Source organism: Eubalaena glacialis, chromosome 4 (genome assembly GCF_028564815.1).
Source record: "Eubalaena glacialis isolate mEubGla1 chromosome 4, mEubGla1.1.hap2.+ XY, whole genome shotgun sequence".
NCBI classification, from domain to species: domain Eukaryota; kingdom Metazoa; phylum Chordata; class Mammalia; order Artiodactyla; family Balaenidae; genus Eubalaena; species Eubalaena glacialis.
The window spans coordinates 61,127,278-61,153,553 of record NC_083719.1 but is presented as its reverse complement, the minus strand read 5'-3'; the positions used below and the strand labels follow the sequence as shown (position 1 = coordinate 61,153,553).

The 26,276-nt window shown below is 40.9% G+C and overlaps 1 protein-coding gene across 1 annotated transcript in view; it reads right to left on the bottom strand.

The window, feature by feature from the left end:
- PDE8B (phosphodiesterase 8B) overlaps positions 1-26,276 on the bottom strand; it is a 286,597-nt gene that overhangs the window by 91,266 nt on the left and 169,055 nt on the right. Inside the window, exons 7-10 of the mRNA XM_061187930.1 lie at positions 22,706-22,784; positions 6,995-7,135; positions 5,402-5,490; positions 3,222-3,282 (exon numbers count right to left, since the gene is read on the bottom strand). Coding sequence (XP_061043913.1) covers positions 3,222-3,282; positions 5,402-5,490; positions 6,995-7,135; positions 22,706-22,784 — 370 coding nt within the window. The remainder of the gene's footprint in view (positions 1-3,221; positions 3,283-5,401; positions 5,491-6,994; positions 7,136-22,705; positions 22,785-26,276) is intronic.

Below are 26,276 nucleotides of genomic sequence, written 5' to 3'. Positions count from 1 at the left end.
CCTGGTGGCGCAGTGGTTAAGAATCCGCCTGCCAACACAGGGGACACGGGTTCGAGTCCTGGTCTGGGGAGATCCCACATGCCGTGGAGCAACTAAGCCCGTGCGCCACAACTACTGAGCCTGCACTCTAGAGCCCGCGAGCCACAACTACTGAAGCCCACGCGCCTAGAGCCCATGCTCCACAACGAGAGAAGCCACCACAATGAGAAACCCACACGCTACAAGAAGAGTAGCCCCAACTCACCGCAACTAAAGAAAGCCCGCGCACAGCAACAAAGACCTAAGGCAGCCATAAATAAATAAATAAATAAATAAATTTATTTAAAAAAAAAAAGGGATGCAGGAGGTCAAAAAGTACAAACTTCCAGTTATAACGAATAAGTCCTGAGGATGTCCTGTACAGCATGGACTATAGTCAATAATGCTATGTTGCATATTTGAAATTTGCTAAGAGTAGATATTAAAAGTTCTCAAAAGAAAAAAAATTGTAACTACATATGGTGATGGATGTTAACTAGACTTACTGTGGTGATCAGTTCACAGTATATACAAATACTGAGTCATTATTTTTTAAAAAAGCAGATGGACATGGATACCTTCGATGGGCTGAGACACCAGCTGGAAGCTCACTGCACTGAGTCTCCTCCCCTCTGGAGCTGCCTTCTCACTGGGAGGAGCCCAGGCATCTTGGGTCTGCCATGTCCCAGCTTACTTCCTTGCCTGGCCAGGTTTTCTCCTGATCCCACACCACTTCCCAAGTCTCTGACATGTTACACTAAAATGGATTATGCCCTGACACCTTTCATATCCTTGAGAGACACTGTCCCTTCTTTCAAAATCTTCATCTAAGTCAAAGGCCATGTTTGATAGATTTTCAAAAATAGATCACTGGAGGTACACACACACACACATACACACAAACACACACAATGGAATACTACTCAGCCATAAAAAAGAATGACATTTTGCCATTTGCAACAACATGGATGGACTTGGAGGGTATCATGCTAAGTGAAATAAGTCAGACAGAGAAAGACTGTATGATATCACTTATATGTAGAATCTAAAAAATAAAACAAATGAATGAACAAAAAAGAAACAGACTCAGATATAGAGAACTAGCGGTTACCAGAGGGGAGAGGGAAAGGGGGAGAGGAAAAATTGCGTAGGGAATTAAGAGGTATAAACTACTATGTCTAAAATGAATAAGCTACACAGATATATAGTATAACACAGGGAATATAGACAATATTTTATAATAACTATAAATGGACTATAACTTTTAAAAATTGTGAATAACTATGTTGTACTTCTAAAACTTATATAATATTGCACATCAATTATACCTAAATAAAATAAATAGATTTGTATTAAAAATAGATCATTGGTAATTATGTTTGTTGAATACTTTTTAATCAACAAACTTTAAAGCATGAAGTGACAATACACACAATCCAGTACTAAAGTATAAACCAAAAAGAAAAAATATCACAGCAAGATCCTTTTTGACCCACTTCCTAGAGAAATGGAAATAAAAATAAACAAATGGGACCTAATGAAACTTAAAAGCTTTTGCACAGCAAAGGAAACCATAAACAAGATAAAAAGACAACCCTCAGAATGGGAGAAAATATTTGCAAATGAAGCAACTGACAAAGGATTAATCTCCAAAATATATAAGCAGCTCATGCAACTCAATATCAAAAACACAAACAACCCAATCCAAAAATGGGCAGAAGACCTAAATAGACATTTCTCCAAAGAAGATATACAGATTGCCAACAAACACATGAAAGGATGCTCAACATCACTAATCATTAGAGAAATGCAAATCAAAACTACAGTGAGGTATCACCTCACACCAGTCAGAATGGCCATCATCAAAAAATCTACAAACGATAAATGCTGGAGAGGGTGTGGAGAAAAGGAAACCCTCTTGCACTGTTGGTGGTAATGTAAATTGATATAGCCACTATGGAGAACAGTATGGAGGTGCCTTAAAAAACTAAAAATAGAACTACCATGTGACCCAGCAATCCCACTACTGGGCATATACCCTGAGAAAACCATAATTCAAAAAGAGTCATGTACCACAATGTTCACTGAAGCACTATTTACAATAGCCAGGACATGGAAGCAACCTAAGTGTCCATCGACAGATGAATGGATAAAGGAGATGTGGCACATATATACAATGAAATATTACTCAGCCTTAAAAAGAAACGAAATTGAGTTGTTTATAGTGAGGTGGATGGACCTAGAGTCTGTCATACAGTGAAGTAAGTCAGAAAGAGAAAAACAAATACCATATGCTAACACACATATATGGAATCTAAAAAAAAAAAATGGTTCTGATGAACCTAGGGGCAGGACAGGAATAAAGACACAGACATAGAGAATGGACTTGAGGACATGGGGAGGGGGAAGGGGAAGCTGGGACGAAGTGAGAGAGTAGCATTGACATATATACACTACCAAATGTAAAATAGATAGCTAGTGGGAAGCAGCTGCAGAGCACAGGGAGATCAGCTTTGTGACCACCTAGAGGGGTGGGATAGGGAGGGTGGGAGGGAGCCGCAGTGGATATGGAGATATATGTATACATATAGCTGATTCACTTTGTTGTACAGCAGAAACTAACACAACATCGTAAAGCAATTATACTCCAATAAGGATGTTAAAAAAAAAAGAAAAATATCAATACCGTTGTTGTTCTCTATGATAAAACTACCTAAAAAAGTTCTTAAATACAGCAACTTACTAAAATTCTATTACTTCAGAAAACACTCAAATATATTGTTCTGCATGATATAACAGTTAAAAAAAATCATAGTACTAATTATAAATGATTTTTGTTTTTGACATGAATTTATAGGGGTGAAATGCTCAAATGCAGATATAACTTTCACTTAAGAAATTAGGGTAGCAAATTAGAACATTTTTTATTTGGAGGAAAAATTTTATGCTCTCATAAAATATATTGGTCCTGAGCTGCACAGTCACAAGCTAAATCATAACTGACATGTGTTACTAATAAAGTGTATAGGCTTGCTGGGGAATTTTTTCTTTTACTATTTGTCTAAGGGCCTAATTTTGCCATAAAGCTTCTTAATTGGCAACCACAGTAAGATACGGAGAAAGACAAGTAGAGAACTGTGGTGAGAACGTAACGAACGCATGGTCAAGCCGACAAAGCAAATGAAGCAAACTGAATACCATACCTGCTTATTTTTGTCAGTGGTACAACACAGTTTCTTGAGGGAGACAAAATGCCTAATTTTCCTAATAACATAAATAATCAGTTATTAGTGAGTCAGATATGAGATGATTCAACAAATTAGCAAATGAAAACATCAACAGAATCTTCTTCAAGTAAAACTCCAGGGTCCATTCTAAGGCAGATTTTAAATTCCGACAAAACACAGTCTATAAAAGATGCATTTTTTTTCACACACAGCCCACACATGCCTTCAGAAACTGGGCTTCCCTTTTAATCATAACCGTCTCAGAAACACTTCCCTAATGGGTACCTCATTTTCTAACCAACTCCTGAGGCCTGGCTCCTAGATAGCATCAGTGACAGGATGAAATGCTCCTCCAGACTTTAAATTAAAATGGGATTTAATTCTGCTGACACTAATACTTTTATAGCTTATATAGAAGGCAAAGACTCATTTGGACAATGACCAAAGCTCATGGTTGTTGATTTTACATTTAATATTCCACATTCTTTCACAGCCCGGTCATCATAAATGATGGCATTTTTCAGGCACAGAAAAATCCTCTTATCTTAAGATCATGGACAGTATCCCAAAACAGCCTGTGGTCTTGCTCATTACCACAAGGACACCAGGAAAAGACAACAGGTGCCTTAGTCCTGCACAAAGATCAGCTCAAGGTAGATTTTCTACTGAGCGAAGCTAGAATTACAGAGGGCTATGTTCAATTTTATAGTAATGAATCTCTTCTCTCTGTGTCTCTGCTTCTGTCTCTCTGTCTCTGTCTGTCTCTCTCTTCGGTTCAGTTTTCTCTGGAGGACTCTGAAGAGTCCTGGTTATTCTGCAGTGAGCATCACTAAATAGCAAGAGGTAAAATTTCCCTACTTTTAGTAAGAATTTCCTCTGATAGCTCACTGGGGGAAAATATTGGGGGGAAAAAATAACACTGTCTCTGGGCTCTAGAACTTCTTGTTCTTATCTGTCAAATCAGAAAGATCAGAAAAACTCATTCTGACAGAAATCACCAAACAATAACTCGGTCTCCTCCACCTTGTTACCTAATAATTCTGGTCACACACACACAGTGAATCTTAGCTTGAGAAGACGGTCTAAGGATGATGGTTGGAAACAATAATGTGACGGCCATCGTGGCCTCAGAGCTCTGACCGCTGGTGGAAATGGCCACGCGGAAGCCTGTGCGCTCAGGAGGGATTTGGGGGCCTCTCTCTGTGCGCTCGAAACCCCTGGTCAGGGCTACAAGTGTCCCCACCATGCGGAGTGAAGCAAAGTGGCAGGAAACATGAGACAGTGGATTTTGAACAGAGGGGGAACAGTTTTGAAACTAACAAATAAGTAAAATTGGAGTGGAAACAACCTACAGACACTTTGCTGACTACAGAACGTTTTCTAACCACACAATAAGAGTCACAGACAGGGCTCTCTTTTTCTGGTTATTCGCCACCATAACTGCTCTTTTTCTTTTTCCAAAACGTCACCCAACGGCGTGTGTCCCTTGTAAACCTGTACTACAAAGCTGGCTGGTTGACCTTCAGGCTTGTTTACAAAGGCTCCTCAGTGATGTACTGTTAGGGGGTCCTGTTTGGCTCCATAAACCTTCTCACAAAATGTAACTGGGAGAAGGAAATGGAATTGTGCATTTTCCTTATCTCTCTGCAAATGAACTGCCTCCTCTGGTAACCTGAGATTTACATGGAATCAGATGTCTCAGCTTCTGGTCAGACACCTTTTTCTCCTAACCATGGCCCCCAGGGTTCTCTCCTCCTTGTGGAACAAGCCCCGAGGCCTGGAGAGAATCATCACGGTGCCTCAAGGAGAGAAGCTCTGCTCCCAGGTGGGGCTGAGGCAGTGAGCCCTGCTGTTCTGTGGTCTTTGTGATAACAGGGAAAGGCCTAGAAACTGAGCTCCTTGCGGCGTGGGGACAATGGACCCACAGACAATCAGGCGGAAGTGGACAGTCGGGGTGATGCTTCATAAAGCCCACAAGCAGAAGAGCTTGTGTTGTTTTGGGGCTGCTGCCGGCCGCATGGAGGTGTCCTCGGCAGGTACTATGTACAGACCCAGTCCTACTGTATTTGTGGGTCTAACACACTTGCATTTCCATATACAAACCCAATGCCCACAGGGGCCCCTCAAAACAATGGAGTTTAAGAGTTGGCACTCACCCTCCTTGGCCAATCACTGGAGTGATCTTCACATGCTGTTGGATGCTGTCACCGGATTTCCGTCTGGCATAGTAAACCCCCTGCCACTCCTATATAAAGAGAGCTCTTAAAATCCTTCTGTCCAGGCATTCGGCAGCTCCTACAGAGGGTCTCATCAAGTTCAGCCATGAAGTTCCCACATGCTTTTGTTACATTCCGCTCCACAGTTGCACCCACCGCAACGGTGGCTACGTAAGGCTCATCGTCACAGTGCTCAGAGCCCACCAGAGCAATAAGCCCACCACCAGGGGCTGCCCCTCCCGGTTCTGGGACACTTGAGCAGCGGGTGCCATTCCTGCTCTCAGCCCTGTGGGTGTAGGGGCACCAGGTCAAGGGGTTCTTCTGAGGTCTTTCTCGAGATCTTTACAACAACCTGTGAGCTTGATATTATCACCCTTCATTTGCAGGTAGGTAAACAGAGGCTCAGAGATGCTGACTAATGTGCCCACGTGAGAAGGTGAAAAATGTGGTTATAAATTTATCTCTTAACTTTCCTTGAAGCCCATCATCTTTCTACTATCCTATCAGACAGACCTCCAGCCAAGCTTTCTCTGGGCTTAATCTGGCTCCTGGCAGTTTCCATGGATGAGACAAAGGGGAGTGTGACGGCCACTTGCTGTGGCTGCACTCTGAGGAACCGGCTAGGATAAAGAGCCCGGTGACCTCAAGGGGGAGCCTGTGGCACCTCCACTACTTCTGGGAGGAAGTGGTTGAATTAGACCTGAGATTCTTTGCAGCCTTTTCTTGCCCGCACACTCACACAGGATGGCTAACTGGTATGCATGTTGGGGTCACCAGTTGTGTGGCAGTACTCTTCAGGCAGATTTTTTGGAGGACTTGACAATGTCCTGTTTCCTTTTCAGTCTCACTGCCCCAATGTTCTTTTCTTTTACTAATTTTGGCCATGATATATAAGCCAAACATTTTATTTCTATAAAATGGTCCCCCATTAAATAAATACAATGCTTATCTAACTACTTCACATCAGAGAAAGCATCTGAATGCTTAAAAGAAAATGCCCAGGCAGTTCCAGCTATGAGAGCAATGCTCCTCTGGAAGGGAAGGCTTGTGGGGAGATGCCCACTGCACCTGCACCACTGCCTTCAGCTGCTGGGATGCAGTGGAGGTCGCTGGACAAACTGAACTGTGATTGGCAAAGAGAGCAGAAAAAGGAAAAGTGACCAAAAACTGGGCCTGTAAGACATGTAAATACTGACATTAAATGCTCTTAGTCCCCCAAACACTGGATAAACTAAAAAATACAGAACAGCTCTGCTCAGACAGGTATGAAATTCCAGCCATGACAGGTGAGATTCATTCATGTGAAGGAAGAAATTTCCTTACACAAAATCACCAGATACTATACCATCATAAGCACCAGGTTCGCTTGCTATCCAAAATTAACTCAAAAGTTAACTCATCTTGCAAACATAAAGGATTTTTCACTTAATTGGAACGTTATTAAAGAAGCCAACGTTAAAGACGTGACATAAAAACTCACAGAAGAAAACATGCATTGGGGAGGGGTTTGTGGACTGGTTTGGTTTCACCCACCTTGCCCTTCTTGATGCAGGTGTTGATGGTGTCGAGAAGGTCCGCCCGGTTCTTGTCACTTTTGGGCAGCTCGGCAAGTTCTTTCCCCAGGAGCTCACCTTTGTGGTAGCCCATCATCCTTTCGAAGGCTGGGTTGACATACTGTGAACGGGAAGTGGTTAAACGTCAGGGCAGGGTGCTGTGTGCCTCGCAGGAACACTTGTTGGGACACAGAGGAAACGTGCCCTGGGTGAGCGCTCTCCAGTGGGGGTGCTGACCCATCCCCCCAGCCCCAAATGCCCCCGGAATAGGTGCTTCCCTCCTGAGCAGCAATGCGTTCATTCAACTGCCATCCCAGCACTCCGGGCCCTCTGGGAAATCGGAAGAAATTCTCCAGCAGAAAAAGAGCAAGAAGCTTTTATCTGCTAGTGCCAGCCTCCAATGGGCCTTATTCATCACCTACCACCCATGAAATAAGAAAAAACTCAGAAAAAAAGAACAAATAAAAATTAACTAGAACTCCATTCAACAGATTTTGGCTTCTATTAGTCACATCTCTACAAAGAAGCAATTCGATCTCTCACGTCTAGATTTTATTAATAGATAATTGCCACTGTCTATTAACCAATGCCCTAGCTTGGGGCCGCTTCTGGTCTAACTGAAGAATAAATTAAGTTAAAAGCCTCGGGCAGGAGGCAGCAGCCCTTTCAGCGCTGGCGTGAGGCGAGGCACCATCCCCCATCCCTCCCCACCCCCACCCCCCAGCTTGGTACATGCTGGGACCAGCAGACTCAGAGGTTCCTTTCCAAAATTCTGCCCAGGGCCCTGGAATTTAGAGCTATCACCTTGGCTGGTTCCTGGCTGCTATCCCCACCCTCCAATTTCTTCTCAAAGAACAGAGTCACCAGATGAGCAGCTGAGTGGAGGCGACAAGTGACGAAGAATGTGGGGAAAACATGAGCGCACTGTATCTAGGTCACAGATTTCTTTGGGCATAATTGATATCCATCTGCTGCTTCAGAAACGGTCTTGCAAACTGTAATCACTCTTGCCCTCCACGGGGATGACAGCAGTGAGGAACCGAGTGATGCAGGGACATTTGGGGAGCTACTCTCTGGCGAACACAGCTTCTGCTAGTACAATTACCCCTGGGAAGTGGACGAGTCGGGAGGTTGCTCTGGGGCCCTTGGCACCAGGCCTTATGGGGGTTGCTGAAGAGGGGGCGGTGACATTGTCTTCACTGATCTCCTATCACTTCACGTGGTGGTCACCGTCCTCCCTGGGCTGGGCAGCAGGACCCCTGCTCACCAGGTCAGCCCCACAGCGCCCTGGCCCAGCCCTGCATGCAGCTGAGCAGTGCGTGCTTGTCTCCCACGTCTGGGCATCTGCCCAGTTGCTCTCTGCTTAGAAAGCTCTTCCCCATCTCCTGGTCACATCAACTCCAATTTTTCCCTCCCCTCCTCCAGCAAGCTGTCCTTGAGCCCCTGCCCAGTCTGATATTGTGCCACTCCTACAACTCTCACTCTCTCCTGTGCAGGCTTCTGGTGACTTATTACACTGAATCTATATTTTTTTCTCTCTCTCTCCCCCACTAGACATGAAAATCCTCAAGGGCAAAGGCTACTTTGGATTTATCTCTGGATATTCAGGACTGTTTACTACATATCTGAGGAATGGATAATATTTGAGAATATTGTTTTCCTTATTTGTTGGCTAAATTCTCATACATTTTCACATGTGTTTATTCTGCTTTTGCTACTAGGTTGCAAATATGGGTAGAAATCATAGCTCTACTTTCATGCCAGGTGACCTCACAATGCAGCAGGCACTCTAGGACATGGGTTATGGAGCCAAGGCACCCAAGTTCAAATCCTGGCTCTGCCCATTACTAGCTACATGACTTGTGGGCAGGTTGCTTATCTTCCCTGGTCCTCAATTTCCTCATGTGTAAAATGGCTACAACAGTAGTACCTGGTTCATAGAATTGTTTTAAGAAATAAATGAGTATGTATAAAATGCTTAGTACTGGGACTTCCCTGGTGGCACAGTGGTTAAGAATCCACCTGCCGGGAGACCATCAAGATGGCGGAAGAGTAAGACGTGGAGATCACCTTCCTCCCCACAAATACATCAGAAATACATCTACATGTGGAGCAACTACTACAGAACACCTATTGAACGCTGGCAGAAGACCTCAGACCTCCCAAAAGGCAAGAAACTCCCCATGCAGCTGGGTAGGGCAAAAGAAAAAAGAAAAAACAGAGACAAAAGAATAGGGATGGGACCTGCACCAGTGGGAGGAAGCTGTGAAGGAGGAAAGGTTTCCACACACTAGGAAGCCCCTTCACTGGCGGAGACGGGGAGTGGCGGGGGGGAAGCTTCAGAGCCACAGAGGACAGCGCAGCCACAGGGGTGCAGAGGGCAAAGCGGAGAGATTCCTGCACAGAGGATCGGTGCCGACCAGCACTCACCAGCCCGAGAGGCTTGTCTGCTCAGCCACTGGGGCGGGTGGGGGCTGGGAGCTGAGGCTTTTAAGTTTCATTAGGTCCCATTTGTTTACTTTTGTTTTTATTTCCATTACTCTAGTAGGTGGATCAAAAAAGATCTTGCTGTGATTTATGTCAAAGAGTGTTCTGCCTATGTTTTCCTCTAAGAGTTTTATAGTGTCCGGTCTTACATTTAGGTCTCGGATCCATTTTGAGTTTATTTTTGGGTATGGTGTTAGGGAGTGTTCTAATTGCATTCTTTTACATGTAGCTTTCCAGTTTTCCCAGCACCACTTATTGAAGAGACTGTCTTTTCTCCATTGTATATCCTTGCCTCCTTTCTCATAGATTAGTTGACCATAGGTGCGTGGGTTTATCTCTGGGCTTTCTATCTTGTTCCATTGATCTATGTTTCTGTTTTTGTGCCAGTACCATATTGTCTTGATTACTGTAGCTTTGTAGTATAGTCTGAAGTCAGGGAGTCTGATTCCTCCAGCTCCGTTTTTTTCCCTCAAGACTGCTTTGGCTATTCGGGGTCTTTTGTGTTTCCATACAAATTTTAAGACTTTCTGTTCTAGTTCCATAAAAAATGCCATTGGTAATTTGACAGGGATTGCATTGAATCTGTAGATTGCTTTGGGTAGTATAGTCATTTTCACAATATTGATTCTTCCAATCCAAGAACATGGTATATCTCTCCATCTGTTGGTATCATCTTTACTTTCTTTCATCAGTGTCTTATAGTTTTCTGCATACAGGTCTTTTGTCTCCCTAAGTAGGTTTATTCCCAGGTATTTTATTCTTTTTGTTGCAATGGTAAATGGGAGTGTTTCCTTAATTTCTCTTCCAGATTTTTCATCATTAGTGTATGGGAATGCAAGAGATTTCTGTGCATTAATTTTGTATCCTGCAACTTTATCAAATTCATTGATTAGCTCTAGTAGTTTTCTGGTGGCATTTTTAGGATTCTCTATGTATAGTATCATGTCATCTGCAAACAGTGACAGTTTTACTTCTTCTTTTCCAATTTGTACTCCTTTTATTTCTTTTTCTTCTCTGATTGCTGTGGCTAGGACTTCCAAAACTATGTTGAATAATAGTGGTGAGAGTGGACATCCTTGTCTTGTTCCTGATCTTAGGGGAAATGCTTTCAGTTTTTCACCATTGAGAATGATGTTTGCTGTGGGTTTCTCATATATGGGCTTTATTATGTTGAGGTAGGTTCCCTCTATGCCCACTTTCTGGAGTTTTTATCATAAATGGGTGTTGAATTTTGTCAAAAGCCTTTTCTGCATTTATTGAGATGATCATATGGTTTTTATTCTTCAATTTGTTAACATGGTTTATCACATTGATTCATTTGCGTATATTGAAGAATCCTTGCATCCCTGGGATAAATCCCACTTGATCATGGTGTATGATCCTTTTAATGTGTTGTTGGATTCTGTTTGCTAGTATTTTGTTGAGGATTTTTGCATCTATATTCATCAGTGATATTGGTCTGTAATTTTCTTTTTTTGTAGTATCTTTGTCTGGTTTGGGTATCAGGATGATGGTGGCCTCATAGAATGAGTTTGTGAGTGTTTCTTCCTCTGCAATTTTTTGGAAGAGTTTGAGAAGCATGGGTGTTAGCTCTTCTCTAAATGTTTGACAGAATCCACCCGTGAAGCCATCTGGTCCTGGACTTTTGTTTGTTGGAAGATTTTTAATCACAGTTTCAATTTCATTCCTTGTGATTGGTCTGTTCATATTTTCTATTTCTTCCTGGTTCAGTCTTGGAAGGTTATACCTTTCTAAGAATTTGTCCATTTATTCCAGCTTGTCCATTTTATTGGCATAGATTTGCTTGTAGTAGTCTCTTAGGATGCTTTGTATTTCTGTGGTGTCTGTTGTAACTTCTCCTTTTTCATTTCTAATTTTATTGATTTGAGTCCTCTCCCTCTTTTTTTTGATGAGTCTGGCTAATGGTTTATCAATTTTGTTTATCTTCTCAAAGAACCAGCTTTTGGTTTTATTGATCTTTGCTATTGTTTTCTTTGTTTCTATTTCATTTATTTCTGCTCTGATATTTATGATTTCCTTCCTTCTGCTAACTTTGGGTTTTGTTTGTTCTTCTTTCTCTAGTTCCTTTAGGTGTAAGGTTAGATTGTTTATTTGAGATTTTTCTTGTTTCTTGAGGTAGGCTTGTATAGCTATAAACTTCCCTCTTAGAACTGCTTTTGCTTCATCCCATAGGTTTTGGATCTTCGTGTTTTCATTGTCATTTGTTTCTAAGTATTTTTTGATTTCCTCTTTGATTTCCTCAGTGATCTCTAGGTTATTTAGTAACGTATTGTTTAGCCTCCATGTGTTTCTGTTTTTTACGTTATTTTCCCTGTAATTCATTTCTAATCTCATAGCATTGTGGTCAGAAAAGATGCTTGATATGATTTCAATTTTCTTAAATTTATTGAGGCTTGATTTGTGACCCAAGATGTGATCTATCCTGGAGAATGTTCCGTGCGCACTTGAGAAGAAAGTGTAATCTGCTATTTTCAGATGGAATGTCCTATAAATATCTATTAAATCTATCTGGTCTGTTGTGTCATTTAAAGCTTCTGTTTCCTTATTTATTTTCATTTCGGATGACCTGTCCATTGGTGTAAGTGAGGTGTTAAAGTCCCCCACTATTATTGTGTTACTGTTGATTTCCTCTTTTATAGCTGTTAGCAATTGCCTTATGTATTGAGGTGCTCCTATGTTGGGTGCATATATATTTATAATTGTTATATCTTCTTCTTGGATTGATCCCTTGATCATTATGTAGTGTCCTTCCTTGTCTCTTGTAACAGTCTTTATTTTAAAGTCTATTTTATCTGATATGAGTATTGCTACTCCAGCTTTCTTTTGATTCCCATTTGCATAGAATATCTTTTTCCATCCCCTCACTTTCAGTCTGTATGTGTCCCTAGGTCTGAAGTGGGTCTCTTGTAGACAGCATATATATGGATCTTGTTTTTGTATCCATTCAGCAAGCCTGTGTCTTTTGGTTGGAGCATTTAATCCATTCACGCTTAAGGTAATTATCAATATGTATGTTACTATGACCATTTTCTTAACTGTTTTGGGTTTGCTCTTGTAGGTCCATTCCTTCTCTTGTGTTTCCCACTTAGAGAAGTTCCTTTAGCATTTGTTGTAGAGCTGGTGTGGTGGTGCTGAATTCTCTTAGTTTTTGCTTGTCTGTAAAGCTTCTGATTTCTCTGAATGAGGTCCTTGCCAGGTAGAGTAATCTTGGTTGAGGTTCTTCCCTTTCTTCACTTTAATATATCATGCCACTCCCTTCTGGCTTGTAGAGTTTCTGCTGAGAAATCAGCTGTTAACCTTATGGGAGTTCCCTTGTATGTTATTTGTCGTTTTTCCCTTGCTGCTTTCAATAATTTTTCTTTGTCTTTAATTTCTGCCAGTTTGATTACTATGTGTCTTGGCAAGTTTCTCCTTGGGTTTATCCTGTATGGGACTCTCTGCACTTCCTGGACTTGGGTGGCTATTTCCTTTCCCATGTTAGGGAAGTTTTTGACTATAATCTCTTCAAATATTTTCTCTGGTCCTTTCTCTCTCTCTTCTACTTCTGGGACCCCTATAATGCGAATGTTGTTGCGTTTAATGTTGTCCCAGAGGTTTCTTAGGCTGTCTTCATTTCTTTTCATTCTTTTTTCTTTACTCTGTTCCGCAGCAGTGAATTCCACCATTCTGTCTTCCAGGTCACTTATCTGTTCTTCTGCCTCAGTTACTCTGCTATTGATTCCTTCTAGTGTAGTTTTCATTTCAGTTATTGTATTGGTCATCTCTGTTTGTTTGTTCTTTAATTCTTCTAGGTCTTTGTTAAACATTCTTGCATCTTCTCGAACTTTGCCTCCATTCTTTTTCTGAGGTCCTGGATCATCTTTACTATCATTATTCTGAATTCTTTTTCTGGAAGGCTGCCTATCTCCATTTCATTTAGTTGTTTTTCTGGGGTTTTATCTTGTTCCTTCATCTGGTACATAGCTCTCTGCCTTTTCATCTTGTCTATCTTTCTGTGAATGTGGTTTTTGTTCCACAGGCTGCAGGATTGTAGTTCTTCTTGCATCTGCTGTCTGCCCTCTGGTGGATGAGGCAATCTAAGAGGCTTGTGTAAGTTTCCTGATGGGAGGGACTGGTGGTGGGTAGAGCTGATTGTTGCTTTGGTGGGCAGAGCTCAGTAAAACTTTAATCCGAGTGACTGTTGATGGGTGGGGCTGGGTTCCCGCCCTGTTGGTTGTTTGGCCTGAGGCAACCCAACACTGGAGCCTACCTGGGCTCTTTGGTGGGGCTAATGACAGACTCTGGGGGGGCTCACGCCAAGGAGTACTTCCCAGAACTTCTGCTGCCAGTGTCCTTGTCCCCATGGTGAGCCACAGCCACCCCCACCCCCGCCTCTGCAGGAGACCCTCCAAGACTAGCAGATAGGTCTGGTTCAGTCTCCCCTGGGGTCACTGCTCCTTCCCCTGGGTCCCGATGTGCACACTACTTTGTGTGTGACCTCCAAGAGTGGAGTCTCTGTTTCCCCCAGTCCTGTCGAAGTCCTGCAATCAAATCCCACTAGGCTTCAAAGTCTGATTCTTTAGGAATTCCTCCTCCCGTTGCCGGACCCCCAGGTTGGGAAGCCTGACGTGGGGCTCAGAACTTTCACTCCAGTGGGTGGACTTCTGTGGTATAAGTGCTCGCCAGTCTGTGAGTCACCCACCCAGCAGTTATGGGATTTGATTTTACTGTGATTGCGCCCCTCCTACCGTCTCATTGTGGCTTCTCCTTTGTCTCTGGATGTGGGGTATCTTTTTTGGTGAGTTCCAGTGTCTTCCTGTTGATGATTGTCCAGCAGCTAGTTGTGATTCTGGGGTTCTCACAAGATGGAGTGAGAGCACGTTCTTCTACTCCGCCATCTTCTTTTTCATTTATTTCTGATTTGATCTCTATGATTTCTTTCCTTCTGCTAACTTTGGGTTTTTTTCTTCCTCTTTCTCCAATTGTTTTATGTGTAAGGTTAGGTTGTTTATTTGAGTTCCTCCTCTCTTTGGGAGAAAAGATATATATGTTTTTTTCCTTTTTCTCTTTTTGTGAGTGTGTATGTGTATGCTTCTGTGTGTGATTTTGTCTGTATAGCTTTGCTTTTACCATTTCTCCCAGGGTTCTGTCTGTCAGTTTTTTCTCTTTTTTTTTAGTATAGTTTTTAGCGCTTGTTATCATTGGTGGATTTGTTTATTTGGTTTGGTTGCTCCCTTCATTCTTTCCTTTTTTCTTTTTTTAAAATTACTTTTAAACTCTTTTTTATTTTTAATAATTATTTTAATAACTTTATTTTATTTTATTTATTTTTTCTTTCTTTATTTCTCCCATTTATTCTGAGCCATCTGGATGACAGGGTCTTGGTGCCCCAGCCGGGTGTCAGGCCTGTGCCTCTAAGGTGGGAGAGCCGAGTTCAGGACATTGGTCCACCAGAGTCCTCCCAGCTCCATGTAATATCAAACAGTGAAAATCTCCCAGAGATCTCCATCTCAATGCTAAGACCCAGCTCCACTCAACAACCAGCAACCTACAGTGCTGGACACCCTATGCCAAACAACTAGCAAGACAGGAACACAACCCCACCCACTAGCAGAAAGGCAGCTTAAAATCATAATAAGGTCACAGACACTCCAAAACACACCAACTGACGCAGACCTGCCCAGCAGAAACACAGGATCCAGCCTCATCCAGCAGAACACAGGCACTAGTCCCCTCCACCAGGAAGCCTACACAACCCACTGAATCAACCTCCCCAGTGGGGGCAGACACCAAAAACAATGGGAACTACGAACCTACAGCCTGTGAAATGGAGACCCCAAACACAGTAAGTTAAGCAAAATGAGAAGACAGAGAAACACACAGCAGATGAAGGAGCAAGGTAAAAATCCACCAGACCAAACAAATGGAGAGGAAATAGGCAGTCTACCTGAAAAAGAATTCAGAGTAATGATTGTAAAGATGATCCAAAATCTTGGAAATAGAATGGAGAAAATACAAGAAACGAATAACAAGGACCTAGAAGAACTAAAGAGCAAACAAACAATGATGAACAACACAATAAATGAAATTAAAAATTCTCTAGAAGGAATCAATAGCAGAATAACTGAGGCAGAAGAACGGATAAGTGACCTGGAAGATAAAATAGTAGAAATAACTACCGCAGAGCAGAATAAAGAAAAAAGAATTGAGGACAGTCTCAGAGACCTCTGGGACAACATTAAACGCACCAACCTTCGAATCATAGGGGTCCCAGAAGAAGAAGAGAAAAAGAAAGGGACTGAGAAAATATTTGAAGACATTATAGTTGAAAACTTTCCTAATATTGGAAAGGAAAGAGTTAATCAAGTCCAGGAAGCACAGAGAGTCCCATACAGGATAAATCCAAGGAGAAACATGCCAAGACACACATTAATCAAACTATCAAAAATTAAATACAAAGAAAAAATATTTAAAGCAGCAAGGGAAAAACAACAAATAACTTACAAGGGAATCCCCATAAGGTTAACACCTGATCTTTCAGCAGAAACTCTGCAAGCCACAAGGGAGTGGCAGGACATATTTAAAGTGATGAAAGGGAAAAACTTACAACCAAGATTACTCTACCCAGCAAGGATCTCATTCAGATTTGACAGAGAAATTAAAACGTTTACAGACAAGCAAAAGCTAAGAGAATTCAGCAGCACCAAACCAGCTTTACAACAAATGCTAAAGGAGCTTCTCTAGGCAGGAAACACAAGAGAAGAAAAAGACCTACAATAACAAACCCCAAACAACTAAGAAAATGGTAATAGGAACATACATATCGATAATTACCTTAAATGTAAATGGATTAAATGCTCCAACCAAAAGACATAGACTGGCCCAATGGATACAGAAAAAACCCCTGTATATATGCTGTCTACAAGAGACCCACTTCAGACCTAGGGACACATACAGACTGAAAGTGAGGGGATGGAAAAAGATATTCCATGCAAATGGAAATCAAAAGAAAGCTGGAGTAGCAATTCTCATATCAGACAAAATAGAATTTAAAACAAAGACTATTACAAGAGACAAAGAAGGACACTACATAATGATTAAGGGATCAATCCAAGAAGAAGATATAACAACTGTAAATATTTATGCACCCAACATAGTAGCACCTCAATACATAAGGCAAATGTTAACAGTCATAAAAGGGGAAATTGACAGTAACACAATCATAGTAGGGGCTTTTAACACCCCACTTTCACCAATGGACAGATCATCCAAAATGAAAATAAATAAAGAAACACAAGCTTTAAATGATACATTAAACAAGATGGACTTAATGACATTTATAGGACATTCCATCCAAAAACAACAGAATACACTTTCTTCTCAAGTGCTCATGGAACATTTTCCAGGATAGACCATATCTTGGGTCACAAATCAAGCCTTGGTAAATTTAAGAAAATTGAAAACATATCAAGTATCTTTTCCAACCACAACACTATGAGACTAGATATCAACTACAAGAAAAAATCTGTAAAAAATACAAACACATGGAGGCTAAACAATACACTACTTAATAACCAAGAGATCACTGAAGAAATCAAAGAGGAAATCAAAAAATACCTTGAAACAAATGACAACGAAACATGACAACCCAAACCTATGGGATGCAGCAAAAGCAGTTCTAAGAGGGAAGTTTATAGCAATACAATCCTCCCCTAAGAAAAAAGAAATATCTCAAATAAACAACCGAGCCTTACACCTAAAGCAATTGGAAAAGAAGAACAAAAAAACCCCAAAGTTAGCAGAAGGAAAGAAATCATAAAGATTGGATCAGAAATAAATGAAAGAGAAATGAAGGAAACAATAGCAAAGATCAATAAAACTAAAAGCTGCTTCTTTGAGAAAATAAACAAAATTGATAAACCATTAGCCAGATTCATCAAGAAAAAAAGGGATAAGACTCAATAGAATTAGAAATGAAAAAGCAGAAGTAACAACCGATACTGCAGAAATACAAAGGATCATGAGAGATTACTACAAGCAACTATATGCCAATAAAATGGACAACCTGGAAGAAATGGACAAATTCTTAGAAAAGCACAACCTTCCGAGACTGAACCAGGAAGAAATAGAAAATATAAAGAGACCAATCACAAGCACTGAAATTGGAACTGTGATTAAAAATGTTCCATCAAACAAAAGCCCAGGACCAGATGGCTTCACAGGCAAATTCTATCAAACATTTAGAGAAGAGCTAACACCTGTCCTTCTCAAACTCTTCCAAAGTATAGCAGAGGGGGGAATACTCCCAAACTTATTCGACGAGGCAGCCATCACCCTGATACCAAAACCAGACAAAGATGTCACAAAGAAAGAAAACTACAGGCCAATATCACTGATGAACATAGATGCAAAAATCCTCAACAAAATAGTAGCAAACAGAATCCAACAGCACATTAAAAGGCTCATATACCATGATCAAGTGGGGTCTATTGCAGGAATGCAAGGATTCTTCAGTATACGCAAATCAATCAATGCGATACACCATATTAACAAACTGAAGAATAAAAACCATATGATCATCTCAATAGATGCAGAGAAAGCTTTTGACAAAATTCAACACCCATTTATGATAAAAGCCGTCCAGAAAGTAGGCATAGAGGGAACTTACCTCAACATAATAAAGGCCATATATGACAAACCCACAGCCAACATCGTCTTCAATGGTGAAAAACTGAAACCATTTCCACTAAGATCAGGAACAAGACAAGGTTGCCCACTCTCACCACTATAATTCAACATTGTTTTGGAAGTTTTAGTCACAGCAATCAGAGAAGAAAAAGAAATAAAAGGAACCCAAAACAGAAAAGAAGAAGTAAAGCTGTCACTGTTTGCAGATGACATGATACTATACATACAGAATCCTAAAGATGCTACCAGAAAACTACTAGAGCTAATCAATGAATTTGGTAAAGTAGGAGGGTACAAAATTAATGCACAGAAATCTCTTGCATTCCCATACACTAATGATGAAAAATCTGAAAGAGAAATTAAGGAAACACTCCCATTTACCATTGCAACAAAAAGAATAAAATACCGAGGAATAAACCTACCAAAGGAGACGAAAGACTTGTATGCAGAAAACTATAAGACACTGATGAAAGAAATTAAAGATGACAGAAATAGATGGAGAGATATACCATGTTCCTGGATTGGAAGAATCAACATTGTTAAAATGACTATACTACCCAAAGCAATCTACAGATTCAATGCAATTCCTATCAAACTACCACTGGCATTTTTCACAGAACTAGAACAAAAAATTTCACAATTTGTATGGAAACACAAAAGACCCCGAATAGCCAAAGCAATCTTGAGAAAGAAAAATGGAGCTGGAGGAATCAGGCTCCCTGACTTCAGACTATACTACAGAGCTACAGTAATCAAGAGAGTATGGTACTGGCACAAAACCAGAAATATAGATCAATGGAACAGGATAGAAAGCCCAGAGATAAACCCATGCACATATGGTCACCTTATTTTTGATAAAGGAGGCAAGAATATACAATGGAGAAAAGACAGCCTCTTCAATAAGTGGTGCTGGGAAAACTGGACAGCTACATGTAAAAGCATGAAATTAGAACACTCCCTAACACCATACACAAAAATAAACTCAAAATGGATTAAAGACCTAAATGTAAGGGCAGACACTGTAAAACTCTTAGAGGAAAACATAGTCAGAACACTCTATGACATAAATCACAGCAAGATCCTTTTTGACCCACCTCCTAGAGAAATGGAAATAAAAACAAAAATAAACAAATGGGACCTAATGAAACATAAAAGCTTTTTAGAGCAAAGGAAACCGTAAACAAGACGAAAAGACAACCCTCAGGATGGGAGAAAATACTTGCAAGCGAAGCAACTGACAAAGGATTAATTTCCAAAATATACAAGCAGCTCATGCAGCTCGATATCAAAAACACAAACAACCCAATCTAAAAATGGGCAGAAGACCTAAATAGACATTTCTCCAAAGAAGATATACAGATTGCCAACAAACACATGAAAGAACGCTCAACATCATTAATCATTAGAGAAATGCAAATCAAAACTACAATGAGGTATCACCTCACACAGTTCAGAATGGCCATCATCAAAAAATCTACAAACAATAAATGCTAGAGAGGGTGTGGAGAAAAAGGAACCCTCTTGCACTGTTGGTGGGAATGTAAGTTGATACAGCCACTATGAAGAACAGTATGGAGGTTCCTTAAAAAACTAAAAATAGAACTACCATATGATCCAGCAACCCCATTACTGGGCATATACCCTGAGAAAACCATAATTCAAAAAGAGTCATGTACCACAATGTTCCTTGCAGCTCTATTTACAATAGCCAGGAGACGGAAGCAACCTAAGTGTCCTTCAACAGATGAATGGATAAAGAAAATGTGGCACATACATACAATGGAATATTACTCAGCCATAAAAGAAACAGAATTGAGTTATTTGTAGTGAGGTGGATGGACCTTGAGTCTGTCATACAGAGTGAAGTAAGTCAGAAAGAGAAAAACAAATACCGTATGCTAACACATACATATGAATCAGAAAAAAAAAACAGTTGTGAAGGACCTAGGAGCAGGACGAGAATAAAGACGCAGACCTACTAGAGAATGGACTTGAGGACATGGGAGGAGGAAGGGTCAGCTGGGACAAAGTGAGAGTGTGGCATGGACATATATACACTACCAAATGTAAAATCAATAGCTAGTGGGAAGCAGCCACATAGCACAGGGAGATCAGCTCGGTGCTTTGTGACCACCTAGAGGGGTGGGATAGGGAGGGTGGGAGGGAGGGAGATGCAAGAGGGAAGAGGTATGGGGATATATGTATATGTATAGCTGAATCACTTTGTTATACAGCAGAAACTAACACACTATTGTAAAGCAATTATACTCCAATAAAGATGTTAAAAAAATAAATTAAAAAATAGAAAATTAAAAAAAAAGAATCCGCCTGCCAATGCAGAGGACATGGGTTCGAGCCCTCGTCCAGGAAGATCCCACATGCCGTGGAGCAAGTAAGCTTGTGCACCACAACTACTGAGCCTGTGCACCTAGAGCCCGTGCTCTGCAAAGACATGCCACCGCAATGAGAATCCCGCGCACTGCAACGAAGGGCAGCCCCCGCTCTACCATAACTGGAGAAAGCCTGCGTGCAGCAATGAAGACCTAAGGCAGCCAAAATAAAAAAATTAAAAAAAAATTTTTTTTAAATGCTTAGTACTGCCTCTGGCACATGGTAAGCACCATATAAGTGTTTTAAAGCAAACAGACAGGTAGTTTCAATGGATGGATGGGTAGGTAGCTATTGTTCCTAAATGTAATGTGCTACTTCCCAACCTCTGACCATCTGCACTAAGAGGTACATTCCCTGTGAAGCGGCACTGCCCCGAGAAGGACTCTGGTATTGAGTAGGAACATATATGATGTATCTCATTCCCGATGACTCATCTTAAAATCTATAGCACAAAGGCCTTTTTAATTTCCCCCTTACATATAATATCCTCTATTCAACTTCTTCCTCCTTGTTCTTGAGTTTTATATTCAGGTTTTTAAAGGGGTCTGAGAGGGCGCCCCAAGAAAAAGCCTGCAGTCAGTACAGTTTCCCTTTTAATCCAGGGATTCCCCTTCCCAGGCACCCACTGTCCTCAATCCCTGCTTCTTCCTCTTCAAGGTAAAGGCTGGCAGGTGATTCATGTGACACCATCGCCATATCACGTCTCCTAGAGATACAGGTTTCCTAACCACCAGGAGCTAACTGTAGAAGGAAGGACTCAGTTGCCTGTTAAAGGACTGTCTGCAAGATTACAAGGCTGGTAGAGAGCAGAGATCCCCTTCTCCTCATCACTAAAATCACAACCCGGCTTCCCCGTAAAAGAAGAAGGTGCGAATTATCTCCTTTTCCCTGGATATCTCCCTGGTATACAAGTACATATGAATAAATTTCTGGTTTTTTCTTGTTAAAAAAAAAAAAAAAGAGGGAAGTGCAAAGCAAACGTGTTTCATGAACAGAATTGACTGTTCAAGTCCAGGTAGAAGTGGGAGAGCTGTGGGGTTTGTGCTCAGTCTGTAACAGAAACATGTCTGATTTCACTGTGGTTCAGGGCAGATCTGTGGGCAGGTGGGTCAGTAATAGGCAGCAACATGAGGAAGCCTTCAGACCCAGGTCATGGGACAGCCAGAAAAACAAATTCTAAAAATATAGCCCAACAGGGAACCAGGTAGGAAGGCTTTGGAGTCAGAAAGACATGGCTGGATGTTTTGGTTCCAGTATTTATTATTGGGGCTTTCCTTGGATAAGTTCCTTAGCCTTCCTGGGCCTCAGTTTCCCCATCTGTATTATCAGGCCCTTATGTCTCTTTCATAGGGTTCCTGAATGCAAATGTGATAATCTCATGAGCGTGTTGATGACAGGGCCTGGGCACAGTGGGCTACTGATGTCATTGACCCCGTGTGAGAGCAGGGTGTCTGTGTGTGCAGTGGGGGGTTTCACAGGAGAGCATGTGTGAGGCCCTGTTATGGGGCCACTGTGTGTTGGACACTGTCTTTGGTCTCTACCGATGGTAGCAAATGCTCCTCACACTCGGTGCCACTATGCAAACCAAGGGCAGTCAGGTCAGTGCCCATCAGTGGACAGTCTACATTTCAGAGTATTTTTAAAGTGTAAATGTCTTACCTTCCAACAAATAGCAAGACAACTTTAATTCAATAAAGGTTTGTCTGCTATACACATTTCCTTAGGAAGATGACTTTAGTATTATATAAGAGTGCTTTATAACTGGAACACCAACTGTAGGCAGATAACTGAGGACTGTTCACAACATTCTGTTCCCAAGGCATGTGTAAGCAGTTACTCTACAATTCTGACATACTTCTGTATAAACAGTGTCTTCCTGCATAGTCTAAAGAATTTACCCCATCTCTGTGAAAGAAACTGCAGGCCCCGATCTGAACTAATTTTTATTCTTCTTGAGTATCTAATTCTCAGCTTAAGAATATCAGTTTTCCTTGCATACTTTGATGTTCCTTTCTCCAAAGAAAATGTGCTGAAATGTGAGAATTACAGCAAAGTGCTTGAAAAAGGATGGCTCAAACTTGAAAGGCTTTATTTTGACACCTAAAGATAAAAAGTGTCCCCGTACCTGAATCACGTGGTCATCGCTTGTGATTTCTATGGCTTCATGACAGTGGTCTAATGCTGTAAACACTGAATTACAGGCCCTGAAAGTTGCAAAAGATTGATGTTAGTTCTGCTGGAAAACCATGAGCATTTCATCTGTTAATTTATCAAAGTAAACAGTTCCTCAGGTTCATTAAAACCAAGTACCTTTTGATATTATGTTTCGGGGGAAAAAAAAAGAAACCTAGCCTTTCAAACTAAATGAATAAACAATAGCATGCATTTCTATGCATATCATACAGAGAGAAGAATGTAACCTGGCAAAATCATCATGGATCGTGGAATGAACTCCGTATGTGCTGGATGAAACCTTCATACTGACACAAGAGAACAAAGATGCAGGAGATGGTCTCATAGGCCCCTTATGTTCTATGTCAATGACATTCTTCTGTTCCATTCACAGCAGCAGTCATGGAGAAGTCCCATCCCCATCAATTAGAAAAACCTAATTAAGCCCAAATTAGATCTGAGTTATTCTGGCCTTTTGCAACAGACACAGAAACATTTTTTTCTTTTCTTACTTTTACGACCTAGATAAGCAAGCCTTTATGGTACTTGCTACACCCACCAGCCTGATGAAAAGCAAATACGGCTGAATTCCCCTTGCCTGGTTCATTTTACAGCTCTCCAGGTGGGCACTATTCTTGATGACCTTCCTTGTATATCTGGAATATTTGAAATCATTTCAATTTCTCAACTTCTTGGGTAACATTTTAACTACCTTCCAAATTTAGAGCAACTCCAAATACAGTAAGTTATTTACTATCTAACCCAGCAAGTATGTGGCTAGTTACTAGAGCTTTGTTATTTGTACTGGCTGTTTAAAGAATCCCAGTGAAGGCTTTCTTATACATTACCAAAAAAAATGTTAATCTACTGGATTGATGTTTCTTCTTACAAAACGAACTCTTGTAATGTTATTCATTTTTCCCTCTCATAAGGCATCTAACTTTGCCATTCTATTTTGAACTGTTTACAAGGGAGAGGGCAGAAGAAACTGGGTGAAACTTGGTTCGGTATTTGGCCAGTTATGGGACCTTGGGCAATGTTTTCTCTCTGCTGGCCCTCAGTTTCCTCATCTATAAAATGAAGATAACACATCTTACAGGTTGTTGTAAGAATCAAAACAGTTTATATGAGGCATGTCTCAAAATACTTGGGATGATATAAGAATTCAAGACATAGTACATGTTATTTGTAAGATCTCAGAATAATATTTTTTGTTCTCTAAAGCTTTCAAAGGTTGTTGGTGAGAAGAAAAGTGAATCATAACCTATCTTTTCTCATGAGTGTATCTGAAATATCAAACCAAGAACTGCTTTCAATAATAGCAAGGCAGCCTGCACAGAAAGTGAAGGATTTTAGCCCATTGACGGGTAGCGTTCCTGTCGCTGCAGAGATGAAGACACAGATGTGGGAGGGTAAGTAAAGTAAGTAATCATGATGCAGGTGAGTGGAGGAGAACATAACCCTAACCCCACTGAGATTTCTGATGGGTGTGGGATGTTTTCTTATTTAAATGGCTCCAGTCTAGGGTTCTCAAAAAACTAAAAACAGAACTACCATATGACCCAGCAATTTCACTCCTGGGTATACATCCGAAAAAAACAAACACACTAATTCAAAAACATACATATACCCCAATATTCATAGCAGCATTAGTCACAATAGCCAAGATATGGAAGCAAATCAAGTGTCCATCGACAGATGAATGGATAAAGATGTGGTATATATATACAATGGAATACTACTCAGCCATAAAAAAGAACAAAATTTTGCCATTTGCAGCAACATGGATGGACTTGGAGGGTATTATGCTAAGTGAAATAAGCCAGACAGAGAAAGACAAATACTGTATGATATCACTTACATGTGGAATCTAAAAAAAAAAGCAAAAAAACCCCAAACTAGTGAATATAACCAAAAAGCAGACTCACAGATATAGAGTACACACTGGTGGTTACCAGTGGGGAGAGGGAAGGAGGGAGGGGCAATAAGGGGTAAGGGATTAAGAGGTACAAACTATTAGGTATAAAATAAGCTATAAGGATATATTGTATAACAATATTTTATAATAATATAAATGGAGTAAAACCTTTAAAAATTGTGAATCACTATATTGTAACCTATAATATTGTACAGAAACTATATTTCAATTAAAAAAATAAATAAAATAAATTGCTCCAGTCTACCTAATGTGAACTGTATACTGTCCTATTAGCATTGCTGCATTTGTAAACATGATCATTTAAAATGTGAAAAAGAATTCAAAGAGGACTTTAAAATTGTTACCAAAGTCACTACTGCATCACCTCTCATGAAGAGGCAAGCAAGAGCTAGTCTTATCCCAAGTTTGCTCCAGGCACTTGGGTCCAGAACCCAACTTGTCACCACAGGAAAGCGTTCCCTGTCCTCCAGAAGTCTGAAGTGGAAAAGCACAATCTGTGTGGGCTAGTTCTTTAGCTTTGGGAGCTGGATAATTAAGTGTTAAAACATTTGATCAAATGATAAATTCCCCTCTTGCCCACGTATTTTCTTAAAGTACCTGTGTGGCTCAATTAAGTATGTAAACAGCTACTTCAGAGTATGACTGTTTTTGTCAATTCAACAGGCTGCCTCATACAAGATGTTAGCTCCAACTGCCAAAATGTATCTATTAGATGTTCACTGCAAAGCATACACTATCCTGTGAGAGTATAATGCCCAACGGGACAAAGCAGATCCTTATTGACAGTTAAAGTGAAAGTATATTGGCAGGACGAGCAGATTATTGCCCCAGTGACAAACGCTACTGGACTACCATGTGTAGATCTAGGCTTTAAACCAATTTGGTTGATGGTTCTATTTAAATAAACCTGCAGGAAAATGAGGTAATCAATTTGAATCATGCTCCTAAAGTTTGGGAATTTAATTGCTTGTATTAATTATTAATATTCTTCATGCAGAAGAACCTTAGTTTTATTAATTTTCTGTTCTTGGGAAACCATGTAACTCTGCACCTCAAATGTATTTTTGTAGCCTTCAGTTCGAGAAGCTGGAAAATTGGAAAAAGCACAAGGGAACCAGAGCCCATGTAGCGCTGGTGATGTAACCATTTCCCATTCATCTTCTTAAAAGTCCGTGAAGGTCTGCAGGGAAAAAGTAAATATTACAGGGACCCAGGTAGAAAGTCTACAAAGAACATAGTGCTATGATGGGGTGCAGAGTGCACCCGACTTAAAGCAGCGTGCCTGGATTCTACTCCAGCGCTGCCACCCACATGTTGGGTAGCTGTGATCATGCCCAGAGTCTTCCCCGCTCTCAGCGTTCCTCTGTCAGTTGTCTGGGGTGGTTGGGTTACATGACCTCCTGCATCCCTAACAAAGGTACCCTGGAATCTACTCAAACAAAACACAAACACCCCACCGCAGACACACACACTGAGGCTGCCGGTAACAAGGGTAGGACTGGGCAGGGTGGTAGCTGCAAAGAGAAGATTCTGAGCACAAAGCCACATCCCAGCAGGGGTTCGGGTGCAGCAGGGAGGGGGCTGT